Here is an 18089-nt window from a genome sequence, read left to right on the forward strand (position 1 = left end):
AAGTTGTGCCTATTTGAACACCTTGCCTGCCTGCAGCACTAAAGGACTCCGTGAGAGACGTCTGTCTCGCCCTAGCAGCACCTGTCCTTCTCCTCCTCTTCAGTTCGCCTCAACATAAGCTCGTCATATTCTGTGATATGATTTACTCTGAAGTGCTTGATGAGGTTAGTAGTGTTGCCACAACACCTCCCTTTCTTGCCACATGTATTGCAAACTACATCTCAACCGTTTGTGGAAGTAAAATACGTCTGCACATGACTCCATTTATGCTCAGCCATTGTTGTGAGTGTGCACAACAAGGGGCTGGACACATTTATACAAACATATGTCACACATGACTATGACAGGCGGAAGACTAAGTAGTTCCTTCCAATGTAGACAATCCAAATGATATAGTTTATTTTCACTCTGTTCCTGTTAATGATAACCTACAAATTTACCCTAAATTACTAAAATATCGATATTTTAATATGAGTATCGATTCTAGAACATAAATGACTGGTATCGGAGGAATCGATATTTCAGTATCGATCCGCACATCACTAATTCAGGGGCACTGTATTAGCTAGCAGTTAATAAGCTAGCAGTTAATAAGCTAGCAGCCATGTCACTAAGTTAGCTGAGTTTGGTAGCTGAGACACATTTAAACACATTAGGATAATTTGTTATTCTGACATATTTGATTTTTCTTTCCTTTTTCATACAATGCTTATCATGGTGTACATACATTATAATAAAGTATAATCTTTCACATTTATGGGAATGGGGTTAAAGAAGGATTCAGAACTGATGAAAAAGAGTGATGGGGGGGTTCTGATCTTCCTGGCTGATGTGAGGTGAGTATTACGGCATTAACTCATGACTGGAGTTACACACTGCTGCTGCTGTGGGAATATCGTGTGTTTTGCTGTGAATTCAATTGCATTGTTATCAGTGGTGTGTGGAGCGAGGGAACAACATCCAGTGGGAATAGAGAGAGAAATGTGGGATGAAGGAGAGCAGGAATGAAACGCGTAAGCTGAGCTGAGCTGGAAACTTGTGTTAGTGCAGACACACAGAGGTGTGGGCGGATTGTGACCTGCGTGTGTGCTGAAGCAGAAAGCTTTTCTATTTCTGTTCTTGTAAGTGCTGCTCAGGTTCTGGGCTAATTTCTGAACCTAGTCGATCCATTAGCTGCATTCATGCAGGTGCGATGATCTGACGAGAGAGCAGACCGAGGATAGAAGATCTGTGCGGCTCACTGCTGCTGTACGGACGTCTGTGCCGAGTCTAGAGAGAGGAAAGGCGGAGTCTAAACACCGACCACAGCCGTGCTCTTAGTGATGGCGCAGCCACGTGTGCACCAGTTAATGAAAAACACGTTTCCTACTTTATCTTCTGCTTGTCGTTCCATCCTGGCCATTTGAATCCAACCCTGACCTCCGAGGTCAGACAGGTTTTATGGATCCCGCTGATGTAACGATACCTGCTGACTACACACAAAAGACACTGTTACAGTGTCAGAACCTGCCGGCCTTTCAAAAAGCGAGCGTGGCAAAGAGGTCCTACGTGGAGTCGAAGCTCAGCCTGCTGCGCTGAAAGCTCAGAGGACTTCTGACTTTGTGAAAGTGGTAAACACTTTGAGGGTTTGCTGTGAGTGTGAACATGAGGCATCTTGTTATCTCTCGATGGTTCCCTCCTGCTTTCTCGCGTGTGTCATTGAAGGACTATGATATGATGATATGAGAGGAATGGTGTGTGATTGAAATGCAGGGTGGTGGAGGGGAGTTGGCTGTGAGGAGATCACTCAGGTGGGTGCTGTGTGGCTTGTAGCTGACCCTGCAGTCCAACCTGGTTTCATGTTTTCTGCTTGTTGACTCGCTGTGAGATGATCTGATGTAATCCATGACTCTGTGGTTGTTTCCCTAAACACGAAGCCCTTCCTGTGTTTGCTTTGTCCCATTTGGATGATGCTCTGGTATCACACACCTGTGATTTGCCCACAGGTGGGATGTGATGGCATTTAAACCAAACCTCAGTGAGCTATAAGCAGCGCGTTTAGTAATAAGGCCTCTCTACCTGACCCACTTTCACTCTTGTGTAACCCTGTTGCATACTGACCACGCCCCCTTGCTTAAATGGCAGCTTCCTGTTCAGTAGGTGTCTCCAGGAACATGTTTTGGCACACACACACACCTGGGCTCATCTCAGGTGTTAACCTGTGGAGCTTGCAGAGTGACTAAAACATGAATGAATGAATTCAAACACCCCACTGCAGGGGAAACATGGCTCAGGTCCTGGTATTGATTGATTGGCTGAAATCCCATCTTCACACGGCTGCCATCTTTACTCCATGTTATTTCTCTCAGCATGGCGATGTAGTGCTTTAAAAACACTGCAGAGGGGCTCGTGTCCACCCGCCGGTCGTATCGATGGCAGCGCTCAAAGGCCGCAGCACGCTCCCGTCCTGCAGATGTGTCCTGATGCCACAGAACGGTGTGCATGTGTCTTTACCTTTGACAATGCAGCATCTCACACTGAACGAGTGGGCTGGTTTCCTGTCTGAAGCCACTCGTGCAGGACGCTCAGTGGAAACACGTTTCTGAACATTGCTTTGACAGCGTGTCGTCTGTTTGTGTTTTACCTGCTTGTCAGAGCACATCAGGGCGACGCTGTGGGCCGAAAACAGAATGTCACCTTGGCCGTTGCTAATAATCTGCTGGCGTGGACTTACTGGCACTCACAGTTGGCTAAAGCAGGGCTGCTCTGAGCCGCTACTGTGGAACGATTTAGAGAGTCATAGAAAGACAAAGAACACACTGCTGCTGGATTGGAAGGTCAAAGGTCAAAGAGGGCTGTTGAGTGACCATAAGGAGGCAAAACATTAGACACACAGGTGTGACCAGCAGGCAGACCAGGACGACTCCTCTGGCTGATTAAACTGGCTGATTGATTAAGCCTACTGATCAGCTGACCTCTAAGTCACTGCTCACTGGTCTGATGATGGTCCTGTTAGAGCCACGGAGGAGCGTTTCGGGAGGAGCTACCTGTGATTGTCTGAGTAAATGGTAGCGTCTCACTACGAGCCTCGTTCCAACTCAAGTTACACTGACTTCGACTTGCAGCTTGGAGTAGAGGGGAATTGAACCATCAGCCTTCTGACTGGTAGTTGATCCGCTCTTCCTCCAGAGCAGCGTGCTCTGGAGGAAGAGCACACTGCCGAGTTTGACACAAACTCGGCATAAAATGATCTCACTGAGATGACATTGTGATGGCTCCGCCCATGTGGAAGCATCTACTGACACTAACGTCCACAGCTGTGGAAATCTTGTCTCAATCACTTTATCCTTCACCTTTCATGACATAATGTCTCAAGTTGCATTTATTCTTTTCACACACTTGTTTTTGGGTGTTTGTGCGACGTTTGCAGTGATTGCAGAGCAGAAGCAGAACCACCAACCTTCCAACAGGTAGACAGCCCGCTCTTCCTCCAGACCCACAGAGTTTAAATGATCTGCAGCTGTGTGTGAATACTTGTGGACAGGTTTGTTTCCTCAGCGATATATGATGCCAAAGGATCAATCCTAACTTTTCTTTAAATGTTCCTTAATTATCAAATCCACATTTAGATCAGAGTGATCTCTGAGCTATGACATTTCCTTGAGTGCTGGTGAGAAGGTTGTTGTCAGAAAATTATTAATGGTGTGCAGATGCATCAGTCCATTAAGAGTTTCTTTCCACGGAGGTGACACCAAGTTTCCACTCGGTAACGCTCGGCTCTCAGGCCTGTCTGACTCAGGGCTGCCTTTAAAGGAGCACCGAGCCTGGGCCGGATCCGCACGCCAGTGTGACTGCGGTGCGTGATCCTGACATGCAGCATTGATGTGAGGCATCAGCAGGAATAAGAAATGGTGACAGGTAACTCAGCGTTACCAGCATGCATGTTTTTACTTACTGTTCATGTACTGCTTCTACATGATCAATCCATACTGATGATTGTAGTCTCTGATGGTTCTGCAGAGAGCCACAGAGATCTGCTGAGAACAGCAGCACAGTAACCTGCACTCTTTGTAACATGAATGGCTATGGAATAACTACAGAAACACAAAACCTTATATTCTCGGTTAATCTGATAAAAAATCTGTAAATGAAAGTGGTGTCGGTGTGAAGCCGTCTCTCTGATAGCCGAGGCTGTCACCGGGTGACATGCTGTACTTGTCCCTGAGGTCACCTGCCACAGCACAGACCCGCTGGTGACAGTTTGACCTTACAGATCAGCCTTTCTTTGGATCAGTGAGCGCTCCATGAGGAATACTCAAATGTGAACGCACACACACACACACACACACGCACACGTCTCTGCTTACAGGATTGTGTTTAGTGCCTGTGCAGCTCACTGGGGCCCAGTCGGGCCCTTACAGCCCCTCTGCCGTCCCGAGTCGTTGCCTGGCTCCACAGGCTTCTGTTTTCTAACCCTCAACAGCTCTTCCTTGTTTCTCTGGCTCCTTTTGTCTTATTCAGTCTTCACTGTTTGTACTCAAGGATAACAAAATCCGAAAGGAGCTGCGGGCTGTTTATGGTTGCGACATATTTCCCCAGCGAATCAGCACTTTTAAAGATGGTGTAGTTTGGAGCGTACACTCTTGTTCTGTTATGATGTATCTCGGTCTGTTCCCTGAGCTGGCTGAAGGCCTGAAATATAATTATAAAATGCAGTAACATAAGAAGAGGACAGCAATGGAATGCAGCTTGGAAAGTTTGTTGGTATCTCAGTCACGCTGGCTGATTCTTCTGAGGACACCACCGACAGAAACAGCGTGCAGACATGGCAGCTCTGTAAATTATGGCAAACACTATTTTTACCAGTTGGCACAGCGGGTGCAATAACTAAAATAGTTTTACTCCTGCAGGAGGAAACAGGCCGGCCGTTCAGGACGCAGGGACAGAAACTGTTCGTCACCTGGGGTTGTGTTAGTTTTCTTTGGTAAAAATATCAGGCGTCACTTATCCTAACAGTATCATCAGGTGGTTGTCACCTCCCTCAGTATGCCAATCAGAAACCTGCACAGGTCTTCTGGCAGCAGAGCGGCTGATGGACAGAGGAAGAAAGAAAAATCTGAGGAGGTTAAACAGATGAGAGCTGAGCTGTGCCCCACTCAGAGACAGAGCTTAACAGTGATCAGCATCAGAGCACAGGAGCTGACTCTGTCCTGCAGCCTGGGGAGGCTTTAAAGTTGTGTCTGAGTTTGGGCTCAGGGCTGAGTGAGGATCACAGAAAAATAGAGCAGAAATACGTTTCTATAAAATTTGCTATTTTTAATGATGCTCCTCACACAAAATCCAATCCTGTGACCCTGTGAGCAGCCCCAACCCATCCTCCAGGAAATGTGGCGCTACCGTCCAGAGATCTGATTGGTCTGCACCAGAGCAGGTTAGGTGTGTCTATTACCTTGGTAACAGATGCTCTGTGCCTGCTCAGTAATCATTACCTTTGAAAATGAAATGCTGGCATAGCCTCACAGAGAGCAGCTCCATCAAACATGACCCGGCGCTATGAACTGTGGGTGTTTTACTCAGGTAAAGCCTGCAGGTGTTTGTAAAGCTGTGGAGACTGGACCAGAACCAAACGCAGGATATGAAATCGGAGCTTCAGGTGCTGCTGCAGACTTTGGAAACATTCCTTAAACATTGTCTGAGCATCACTCACGATTCTTTTCAGGCATTGGCCTCTTCTTCAGTGGATCAGACAGATGTTTAAACCAGTACTACTACCCGTTCCCCCTCCTGGGGTGTGGTCCATTCTTTTCAGTTGGGCCCAGGTGTAGCCCATCGTTTTTGCTTCTGCTTTGAGGTCTTGTTGCCGGGTGTTTCTTGGGTGGCCTCTCTTTCACTTGCCTTCCACCTGAGAGCCTACCTGGTGATGTTGGTTGGCGGTTTGCTTAGAGCGTGCCCTACCTAGCACCATCTCCCTCTACTGGGAATTGACGGGTTCTTTTCCATAGTTTGATGTTTCTGATGGTGGGGTGTTTAAACCAGTGACCTGCTGGAAACACAGAACCAAAGAAACCTGCAGGCCTGGATGGATCAGTCTGTTTAATCCATCTTCACTGGTATTTGCTGAAGTGGCTCATGTGACACACACATAAATAAGATATGCAGAATTATTCAGACATGTTTCCCTTTTTGTTGCAGTCACTTCCTCTCTTTTATGACACTCGCTGTATGCATGCTTTGCATACTTCTAACACTCGGTCTCTGCCTCGTGCTTGTGCACTTCTCACTGACATAATGCATAACTCGGCCCCGCGTTCATGCATTAAAGCACAGAAAAGACCAGAACTGTTGAGAAACATGAACATTCAGACCCTCAAACAGGTGGCGCGGAGGCTTCCCACAGACGTGCTGCTGTCCCAAACATCCTCAGTCACAACTACAAAATAAGACTTGGATCGAGGAGCACGTTTCTGTGACCGACGGCAAAATGAGAGCAAAAACTTGGCTCTGCAGTAATCACATTACAATCACTGTGTGCGTCTCCATTTTCCCGCTGCTTTCTATCTGGAACAGCTGCCATTACACACACTCACAGCAGTCACAGCACATTCTGCAGTCTGCATGTCAATGAAGCTTTGGATTGCATCATACAGCAATAAAGGATTGTTATGTAATATTATGGGCAACGTATCCTGGAATGCATTTTCACAATAATCTGATAATGTTACAGTACATGAAACACACAGTCACATTAAAGATGATTTATTCTGCTCATTTCCATCTCCACTCGTTGTTCCTGGGCTCTATCAGGGCAGCTTTGCATGATTCACAATTCAGAATAAGACTTCTGTATCCTCCCCCGTTAGTCCTCGGTCTGAAATGAGCTGTTTCTGTTCACACCTGGTGCTGCGTTAGTGAGATCCTCAATTTGTGACATCACACAGATCCCAGAGGAGAAACGCTGTGATAAACGAGTGTTTGAAGCAGCCTCACAGGGTTACTGTTTATATACTGACTCATCATTAGAAACTTTGCACCGGAGCACGAGATACACTCACCAGACACTTTATTGTGTACACCTGCTAATACCAGTTTGGACCTGCTTTTTTTTACTGAAAATCCCACCAGTAGCAGCCTGAACATGGACACAGGCAGGATGGATCCATGCTTTAAACTTGTCAGACCAGGAAATGTTTCTCCAGCTTCTGTTGTCCAGGTTTGAGAGTCTGTGTTAGCCGTAGCCTCGTTGTCCTGTTCTTACTGACAGCAGTGACACTGGTGTGGTCGTCTGCTGCTGGAGCCCGTCTGCTTCAAGGTTCAGAGATGCTCTTCTGCAGACTTTGGTTGTAGCGAGTGGTTATTGGAGTTATTGCTGCCTTCCTATCTAAGCAGTCTGTCCATCTTCCTCTGACCTCAGCGAGTCATTTCCTCCCACAGAGCTGCTGCTGGCTGGTTATTTCCTCTGAGCTCAGAGATGGTTGCAGATCAGTGTGTGAAATACTCAGACCAACAACCATGCCACATTCTTTCTTCATCATTCTGATGCTCGGTCTGAACTTCAGCAGCTCGTCTTGCCGTGTGATTGGCTGAGTAGGTATTTGTGTAATAATCAGATGAACAGGTATACCTAATAAAGTGGCCAGTGAGTGTATATGTTGGGGATGTTAAAGCATCTTTCTGGTATAACTTGGGGTAAAGTGAGTATGTGCTGACGTGGAGCTGACCCTGTGGGATGACTCAGGTCAGACACACCCGGCTCTGTGTACAGCTCACACTTAGTCCGCTGCTTCGATCTCACACAGAGAAATCAATCAATCAATCGAGGCTTTATTCGCCACATGCAGGTTGCCCTGCAGTGAAATAGGACCCCCCCGACCTTACACACACAACACAGACATCACATGGGGATACAGGTCGGAGATCGGTAGCGTTACAGAAAACAAACACTGAAATATACACTACAATTGGAAAGTACAAGAGGAAAAAAAGAGATCTCTACTCATGCTGGGCTCCTGGGAGGACAGCATGAGAACAGGAAACAAAAAAACTCCTCTGCACAAAAAAGCACATAAATGTCCACAGCACAACATTATGGAACATGTGACAAGCCACAGGGTCGGGTGGGGGGTGAGGAGTAATCCGAAGCAAACACAGCAGCCATCCTGCCCAGCGCTTACATTCCAGCGCGGGCTCAGACCCGCCGTGTTCCCAGGAATCATGAAGTCTGGCTGTATCCAGTGAGCTGGGAGCAAAGCAGGCTCACCTGCCCGGCCTGACTGACCGACGCTGAGCCCACCTGGCTGATTTACTCATTTAAGAATAATTAATCAACATAATCTCAATTACAACAAAGAAAGACTAAAGTAAATACTGCAGGCTGATATCGGCCCTGCTGATCAGTTTATCAGACAAAACATGAAGTTTCAGTATTTCACAGCACCTGCAAACCTGCCCCTCTTCTCCACCCAAAGATGGAGGTGGGATTGGGTATTGGATCGATATGTTGTTTCTGTCCGCTAAGCTGACCCAACAGGCACGTCTACATTCAGGAATGCTAAAAGCTGTTTTGTTATTGCTGCTCATTCAGATGTTTTCAGGATTTGTAAATTGATGATAATTCATCCTGTAAAAGTGACGCCGCGGCTCAGAAGCTGGCATTATTAAAAGTGTCGGTAACACCAGCCTGCAGCATCACTGGCACCGGGGCACAGCGCCGAGGCCCTCACCTGAATGCCTTCGGCCAATGGCAGCAGGCTGACTCAGTGACTGACAGAAGTTGGCTTTACAGTTGCCTGGCAACCGCCACAGGATGCTGTCCACACCTGTGCTTTTCAAAACAAAGTTATGAAGAGTCCAGAGTGAGGAGCAGGTATGTTAACGTATGTGTGAGAGAGAGATGTGTATGTGTGTGTGAGGGAAAAGGAGAGAGAGAGTGTTACTGTGTGTGTGTGTGTGTGTGTGTGAGGGGAAAAAGAGAGAGAGAGAGAAGAGAGAGAGAGTGTGTTACTGTGTGTGTGTGAGAGAGAGAGAGAGTGTTACTGTGTGTGTGTGTGTGTGTGTGTGAGAGAGAGGGAGAGAGAGAGTGTTACTGTGTGTGTGTGTGTGTGTGTGAGGGAGAGAGAGCAGCAGGGTCCGGGTAAATGACGTCACACAAGTTAAGCCCCCCCAGGGGCCGCCTCTGGGTCCCGGGCCTCACGTTTGTCCCTGTGTGGGCGCTCAGGTACGCCGACCCTGACGCTCGCGGCCCGCGCACGTGTGGCGTGCGGGTGAGCAGAGGCGCCCCCTGCAGGCGCGCTCCCGCGCCGCTGCTCCTCCTCCCGCTATACTCTCCGCCCGGCTCCGCGGCTCCTCATTCAGTGGAAGATGGCGGACTGCGCGGCGCTGCTGGATGAGGAGCTGTCGTCCTTCGTCTTCAGTTACCTGACAGAGAGCTCGCGCAGCCAGGTGAGAGACCGTCCGTGCACATGCAGCTCTGCGGACCGGGGCGCGTGAAGGGAGCCAGCGGCGGCATCCCGACCCAGTCTGCATGCGCGTGGGTCCGGGTGTGTGTGTGTGTGTGTGTGTGTGTGTGTGTGTGACTTTGACGCAGTGTTGGAGGAAGTTTTCTTGTCGGCACGCAGACCGGGACACGTGTTGTGTCCTCACGCGTGAACTGTTCGTCATATTCGGGATTAAAACTGGTGTGTGTGTGTGCAAGATAGTGTCCGTGTGTGGGGACCTCTGTCTGTGCGCGTCCCGCTCCGGTCTGCCGGTCCCGGTGCCGAATCCGGTGCTGGTGCTGTGAGCGAGGAAGGGCGCGCGTCTCCGCTCAGGTGAACTCAGAGCGTTTTGTAAGGCTTTGCGTAACCGCGCGTTACAAAACGTTTGTTTGGGTCACGTGGTGTTTTTTTTCCCCGTTAAACCGGTGTGTGTGTGTGTGTGTGAGGGGGGAGAGGTCACCGGTGAATCGGGGTGAGGATGATGATGGTGATGCGTGCAGTGGACCCGCGTGTATCCGAGCAGCCTCGTGCTGTGCGCGGAGGGAACTCTGCTCGTGCACGCCCCTGAAATGAAAAATTCTCACGCGACACCGGAACTTATCGGCTCTGATCTCCATCTGCTGCGTGCGGGGCACACGCGCAAACTATTCCGTCTGTCCTTGTGCGTGTGCGCGTGTGAGTGGAGATGATCAGGCTGACCGCGAGGCTGGGGCGGTGGGGGGATTTGTCACAGCTGATTGGCAGCTTAAGCAGGTTACTGTGAGTGTGTGTGTGTGTATACAGGGGAGACTGTGGACTATTTATACACTTACATGTACTTTTACACACACTGTAACACACACACACACTGTTACACACACTGTAACACACACGCTATAACACACACTGTTACACACACACACACACAGTATAGTACGTTACAAACACACAGCCTGGGGCAGCCCTCACACACATCATAGTAAATATAATCCCACACATGTGTGTACTGGTGTGTGAGTGTCCATGCTGTGTGTATGACATGTTTACGTGTGTGTGTCTCCAGCTGGTACACACACTCTGCAGTCTTGAGCCGTGTTGTTGTGAGCAGCCACACGTCTCTGGTGCTTCTGAGCGTGTGCGGCTGAACTGAGAGTGAAACGTGCGAGCAGAACATGAACAAGTTTGCTCTGAAACAAAATGGAGTCTGAGCTTGGCGTGGAGCGGCGGGGACAGCGATGTGGACGTGTGTCCTGCGAGGCTGGGCTGCAGAGTCCTTGGAGATAAAGAGCAGACGAACCAATCGGGTGGTTGTTGCTATCCCTACGTGGGTCCTGTACAGAGTGATAAGGTGCCGGTGCTCTGAGGTGCATGAACGTGTTAATATTCACTGAGGTTATTGGAGCAGGCTGCTCTCTCTCTCTCACTATGTGTGGATGGCTCTCGCCCCTGCCGGCTGCTCATTGTAATACTACTCTCTCCTCGTGACCGGAGTTACAGAACAGGCCCGCTGCAGTCATGTGAGCTGTAGTGGAGGAAGGGAGGGGGGGAGGGGGCGTCACCGTGATGTAAGCGAGTGCCAGCACCGCCTCCTCCCCTCCTCCACCTCCTCGTGCTTCTCTTCTTCTCTTTTCATACTCAAGCTTGTCATTTCCTTTTCCTGTCGCCTGTCTTAGACCTGCTCCCTGCCCGCTGCAGCCTCTGTGTCTGCTGTTTCACTAACTCTGACTGCTCCACAGCATTTACCCAGTTTGCTTTGAGTTCTTGATGAGCAAAGCAGCAGACGGCTCAGTGTTTGAAAGGTCAGGGCTGATGCCGTCCTTCAGTGTTTCCTCACAGCGAGCGGCGTGCAGACAGGTCGCTCTCAGCTGGAGAAACGTTCACTGCAAAATGTGATTTTCGATCAAATGGAGTCAGCTGACGTGTGCTGGGAGAGCGCAACAAGCAGCTTGTTCAGCGCTTAAATGAACTGTGGACGCCCGGGCCAGCCAGCCAACCCCAATCGCAGGGGCTGCCGGCTGGATCAGGTGTGTAAAATGAGCAGCTGGGAGCCGGCAGCCGGCCCTGCCAGGACTCTGGGCAGGGCCGGCTCGAGGACACTCACCTTGTTTCACTGTAGCTGGTCAACGATTAGCTCGGCTCGGCGACTGTGCGTTTAGTGACCTTGCAACCACAGAGAGTCATGTGTGTCGACTGATGTCAGGAAACGGGGGGACACATAGGCAGACGTTCCCGTCTTCACTGCATGTGTCTTGAGGTCACGGGGCACTGAAGTGGCTGCACCTGTTTGTGGGCGTCGTAAAAACCGTTCTGTGCTCCTGAAATAAATCCTGAAGCATGCAGAAAAGTCTGAACGCGCTCAGTTTAGGGTTGGAGCAGACGTGCCCCACCAGCCTCACCGCTGTGTTTGCGCTGGGTGAGATGCTCCACTCAGACTCCAGATATTTGAAGCTCGAGGACGCTGAGCGTCAGGACGTCCTCTCAGGTATCCACTCCAACCAGCAGCACACTCGTGGCTGACCTGGTGCTGTGCAGGAAGCAGGTCAGACAGTCTCTCAGCTGAAGTTTGGACCATTCTTGGTGTGAAGGCTTTCAATTGTGTGGTTAGCATCATGAAAAGGATCAGTGGCTGCTCACAGCTGAGTTTAAAAAGGCCCCACACACACTGTGTGAAGAACTCTGGGCCTCCTCTGGGCCCAAAGCCACATGAGAGCTGTGATGAAGCTGAAGATTGCTCTGTGCTGTTTATCGTGTTCATTTCATGGAGATTTAGCCCATCGCCACCATGCCTCTGAGTGCGTGTGTGGCGTCAGTGCACAAATAGCTGACAGGAGCAGTGATGAAGGGTGGAGATCATGAGAACCAGAGCAGGTGTGTTCCTCCTGTGATGCAGGCATCACAGCCAGAAGCAGACAGGATCTACATCTCTGAAGGTTTTCTCCATTTCTCCTGGCCATTCTCCTTCTTTTATCTGTCTGTGGGAGTCGTGATGTGCAGTGCTGCAGTGCAGTGTGTTCAGCTTGCAGCCCTGCAGTGACTCACCTGTCACACACACACACACACACACACACACACACACACACACACACACACACACACACACACACACACACGCACACACACACACAGCGGCAGTTTTAGATGCAACGTGTGTCCAGAAGCGATGTGTGTGTTTACCATGCTGCTAATATACACTGCAGTAACTCGGTGTGGCTATTGGAACACCTGCCAGACCGAGCTCAGGGCACAGGAAATGAGCGGTAAGTGGGCAGGTTCCGAGCCAATGAGAGCAGACCTGCTGATGGTGGTGTGGATCGTGTTTCCTGTTGTGTGTGTGTGTTGGGAATTTGGTTTCTTCCTCTCAAATCCCTCCGAGGTTCATCAGGAATCCGCCTCAGAGCCTGGCCACCTTCAACGACTGTGTGTGTGTGTGCGTGTGTGTGTGCGCGCGCTCTGCAGGTGAGCGGTCTCTCTGTAATGAATGATTCAGCGTCACAGATGAGATTTTGGTGATTTGTTTAATGCTGCGTAAGCCTCACCTGAGTGTTCAGGTGCTCTGATCCTCACGGTCATTCAGTGGTGTCACATATTCCTGCAGATAATCAGCACTGACCTCCAGATTCAGGCCGGGCGAGCGTACCTCCTCATAATGTTCCGTTTTGTGTTTCTGCTCTGGAGTAGCTGAGGCAGCGTCACCTTTAGCCCAGTTTCCATAAGCGGGGCTAGCAGAGGCTTACTGACCTCACAGCTGCTCAGAGCTTCTTCTCTAACCACTTGAGTCCGCTGTCTTCGTGCGCATCGTTTTCCTCCTGAAGCTGTGGCTGAGAGCCGTCGGTCGTGCTGTGGGTTGTTTTGGTCACTTTGAGCTCTCCAGAGGATCTCGTAGTGGAATAAATGTGTCAGCAATCCTCTCTCACATGCACATGTTCAGCGTGTAAATCTGTTCATTGGGGCCAGGTTCCAGGTTGTTGCTTTAATGCAGATGATCTGCCTTACAGGCTGTGCCGTAGCTCACACTTTTCTCAGCTCTTCTGTTTTTCTGGCTCCTTCAGAGCTTCAGCTCACATCACTCCATTTAAATCATCACAAGCCATCAAAACAGTAACCACGGCACTGCAGCAGGTCAAGCAGGGATGTCCTTTGGTACTGGAGCTTTGTTCTGACTTCTAGTTTGAACCAGTTTTGGCTTCACTCTGTCACTTCAGAGTCAGCTGATGCTGATGCTGAGTGTAACCGTGAATGAGGCGAGCTGAATTATGGGCACACAGGACCCTGGTGTCATTATGAGGTTTGAGCGGGGCAGGTTTGCGGGTCTTTGGCTGTGAAGTTGTGTGCTTGTGGTGGCGGCGGGGGTCCTGCGGCGTGCAGAGAGGAAGAAGATGCTCCGCAGCTGTTCGTTGGTTCTGTGCGCTGTGCGGTCCACAATCAGCCTGATGAGGATCTGATTGTGGTGTTGTGGTCCTTACTTAATGCCAGGAACAGGACGTTTCCTGTGGTAAAGTAAGGCATGCGTATGTCTTTCCTCGTAACATCAGAGGATTTTTCCTAAATTTTCCTGAGCGTGGATGCTTCCACATGAACGTCCTTATCTAACCTGTACAGGTGATTTGTATTCTTCCCAGGGACTCGGTGTCGGGATTGATAGTGTCAACATGAGTGTGAGGCTGGTTTTCTTTGTGCACCTGCTCCTGCTGTGGCTTTGTGTAGCAGGCTGATAGGAAGGTGAAGCAGAGTGAATCCAGCCTCCAGCTCAGGGCTGCGGAGGGAAACATGGAGGACCGGAGGTCGCAGAGCTCGCCGCCTGCCCTACTTCCTTCAACTTCTCTGTGTCTCTTACCTGATTTATCACGGCCGAGGCCTGTCTGTTTTTAAAATGAAGGCAGTTAGGTGATGAGCACAGTGTGAAGCCTGCCGTCTGTACAGGAGGAAGCATGTGACACATTTAGGAAACAGATTCTGCTGCCGCGCCGAGTGGACCTTCATGCAGCGTGAGCACTGCAGAGGCTTTGACGATGCTTGGGTTTGGGTTTGAGCTCAGACTTGTGGTGGGTGAGGCTCTGTCTGTGAAATGTGTCTGCTGCTGATCGGCGAGGCCCGGGCGCCTCTCTCTCTCTCTCGTTGTCACGCTGCCAATGTTTTGGCTGGGCTGGCGTCGACTCGGAGGTATGGAGCTGTAAAGATGTCTGCGATGGGAGGACACAAACATCAGCTGCACCCTGGTACCCGAGTGTCGCTCCGTCCTGTAATCCAGCAGGATTACTGGCTGAGATTACAACAACAGGTCTTCTCCTTAGTTCAAGCATCACCGCGCTTGTACTTTCACACACATGCGCATGCGATTGTAGGACGAGGAGGCCTTGCGAGCGTCAGAGAAGAAGAGTAGAGGGCGAGCCGCTTTGTGCGATAAAACGTACGTCTCTGTGAAACCCCGGGCTTCAAACACTGCACTACACCTGTATTCATACCTGAGCCAACGTGTCATCGGAAGCATGATCGGCGCTTCTTTAATTCTGAGCGTCTGGACCGAGTTAAAGCTGCACCTCCTCGCTGTCACTCGTGTCGTAGTGCTCGCAGTAATAACTTTTGGCACTTCTGGACTAGCCTCGGCACATCTTTTCCCAGCCGGCGGCAGCTGCGTATGATGGGAAGTTTCAAGTATTCTGTGCCGAGGCGTACCACAGGGCATGCCACAATCTCACCTGTACACACCTGTATACATACCTGTGCGAGGCAGCCTGTCATACGCCCTCCTTGTAGCAGAGGACATTCAGGGCGCACGGCAGCGTTCAGCTCCGTTCAATCACACCTGTCTGCATCCAGTGCTCGCTCACTCCTCACTGAACCACGCTGTAGCACCGGCACCACCCAGCAGCTGCTCCACCTTACTGAACCTTCTCATGGGATAAAAGTCACCTCACTGCTGCTAACAAGTACCTACAAAATACTGCAGTAGTTCTGCAGCGGCATAGTATAAATATAATACTATACTGCAGCACACGAAGTACAACTGATACAAGTTGTGGCAACAACTGAAACAAGTACTGGCAACAGTATAGTAAACAGCAAGAGCAAGAGTACTCCACTGAGTAGTAGAAGCTTTAGAAGCTGTTTTCTAGTAGTAGTAAATGGTGAATGGCCTGTATTTGTATAGCGCTTTACTAGTCACTAAGGACCCCAAAGCGCTTTACACAACCGGTGTGTGTGAATGGGTGGATGACTGGATATGTAAAGTGCTTTGGGGTCCTTAGGGACTAGTAAAGCGCTATATAAATACAGGCCATTTACCATTTTACACAACCAGTCATCCACCCATTCACACACTAGTGATGGCAAGCTACATTGTAGCCACAGCCACCCTGGGGCGCACTGACAGAGGCGAGGCTGCCGGACACTGGCGCCACCGGGCCCTCTGACCACCACCAGCAGGCAACGGGTGAAGTGTCTTGCCAAAAGACACAACGACCGACACTGTCCAAGCCGGGGCTCGAACCGGCAACCTTCCGATTACAAGGTGAACTCCCAACTCTTGAGCCATGATTGTAATATAAGTACTTGTTTGATGTAGCTGTTGTAAAGTGTGAAGCACTGGTTTGTGTTGTTTTGGTCAGACACACAGCAGCAGGAGGCCGAGTACTTGTGTGCTTGTAGTAATTGTAAGCAGGAGGCTGATAGTACTGTGACTAGTAGTAGTATTTGTAGTAATAATCATCTGACTGATAAGCAGATTTGATGGTTTTATGAGCTAAGCACACACAGTTTATAGTATCAACAGAAGGACGGCTGGGCCCTCTATCGCCACGTAGGCTGTGTGTGTGTGTGACAACTCTCAAGGGCACTGGTGTAAATGAGAGAAAAGGTTAAAGGAAATTTCCATGCCATGGTGTAAACGAGCACGGAGAGAGAGCTCACACACAAACACACAAACACACACACACACACACGCTTGCATGGCATATAGTCGTAGTAACCATGTGCCAGGGGAAGGCGTGCTCAGGCTGATGTGAACGTGCACACTGTTTATCAGCTCAGTTACTGAGGAACTCAGGCCATCACAGTCAGCACACAGATATGGTTCAGTACACACACACACACGCACTTTGGTGCCTTTTATCCAAGAAGGAAACAACAATTAAAAATAACTATAAAAGGACTAGGTTTTAAAGTAGAGTAATAGAGAGGAGTGTGTGTGCGTGTGTGTGTTATAAATAGGTTTGGTGCGACAGATGCGTGTCCTTGCTGTCACCTCACAGGACAGATATCGGCCTCATTCAGAGCCGTCAGCTCGACTTCCTGTGAGTACGACCTCACAGATGCCGGCTAGCCGCCCGATGCAGGAACTCATCACGAACTAGAAACGCGGCGCTCTGGCAGTCCAGATGTGATGCAACTGTGACGCAGTCTCACCATAGTGTGATGTAACATAATAGGTCATAAACACCCACTGCTTTCACTGAAGGGCTCAGGAGAGTGATGGAAACTTTAGACGTGTGTGTGTGTGTGTGTGTGTGTGTGTGTGTGTGTGTGTGTGTGTGTGTGTGTGTGTGCGTGTGTGTGTGAGTCATGTGTGTGGGTTGTAAGTGAGCAGGCTCTTACCTGCATGCGGCAAGGAGAGAGAGAGTAGGGTGAGGCCTTCAGTGTCCTTTGGGATGCAAAGACACACATGCGTATACACACACACACACACACAACGTTAGCATGCGAGTGTAACGTGTGAGCACATGCTCCCAGTAAAACAGGATTGTTTTCCACATGGAAACCTTCCAGTCTCTTCTCCTTCGTACTTCATGTTCTGCTCACATTTACACCCCAACATGCTCCCTCCTTTCCTAACTGACCTCCTCACCACTCCTCCCTCCCTGCCTCTCTCACTGACCCACTTCCTGAACGCTGCTCAGGCTTGCGTGACCGCAGAGCTCAGTGCTCCAGTGCTATGTTACACACACACACACACACACACTGCAGTGAGGAGTGAGGAGCAGCTGACTCAGTAACAGCTGTCACTGATCGTGATTAAAATCAATAAAGTATCGGTAACACGTGTAAGTGATTTTGTTACATGTTTATATTGAGAGTTTGGTGACATCATTACTGCTGCAGTGTTACAGTTGGCACATACAAAGCAGCACCACGCCAACGCTGTCTGTACCTGAAACCTTTGTGAGTCTTGCACAATCAGGCGGGCGTGCTATTGGCACAAGCCTGGTTATTGGTATGAAGCAATGGAGTAATGGGCCACATTCCTGTTTGTCCGAATATGTGTCGAAACACGCGTGAGCGAGTAGCTGTGCGTGTCTTCGTGTCCTGAGTTTACTCAGCTAGGTTTACCTGAGCCAGGCTATGATCAAGTGGTGATCAGGTGGTCAGAGTTTGGAGGCTGATTTTATTTTTGGATTTGTGCAGCCAGAAACTGAAACATGCACATTATTACTCCTGTGAGAACGCCGTTAGCCTCCTGATCTAAAAACACATAAATCAGTCACACTGGGCTAAATCTCATCCTCTTGTTTTGAATGAAATCATACATATATCACCATGGTGACCGTGGGAGTTGGACATAAAGCTGAGTGTGTGTGTGTGTGGTGATGGTGATCATTCGTCCTGATGCCGAATGGGGCGGATCAGCCCATCGGGCTCTCGGTGGTGATTGGCTGGTGCACGTGA

General features: G+C 49.6%; 1 protein-coding gene across 1 annotated transcript in view; it reads left to right on the forward strand.

Moving 5' to 3' along the window:
* The first annotated feature begins 9310 nt into the window (after window positions 1–9310).
* ppargc1b (peroxisome proliferator-activated receptor gamma, coactivator 1 beta) overlaps window positions 9311–18089 on the forward strand; it is a 57798-nt gene continuing 49019 nt past the window's right edge. The window contains exon 1 of the mRNA XM_040043203.1: window positions 9311–9417. Within this exon, the coding sequence (XP_039899137.1) occupies window positions 9337–9417 (81 nt within the window). The 5' untranslated portion in view covers window positions 9311–9336. The remainder of the gene's footprint in view (window positions 9418–18089) is intronic.

Source organism: Simochromis diagramma, unplaced genomic scaffold, assembly GCF_900408965.1.
Source record: "Simochromis diagramma unplaced genomic scaffold, fSimDia1.1 OVJJ01000433.1, whole genome shotgun sequence".
Lineage (NCBI taxonomy): Eukaryota > Metazoa > Chordata > Actinopteri > Cichliformes > Cichlidae > Simochromis > Simochromis diagramma.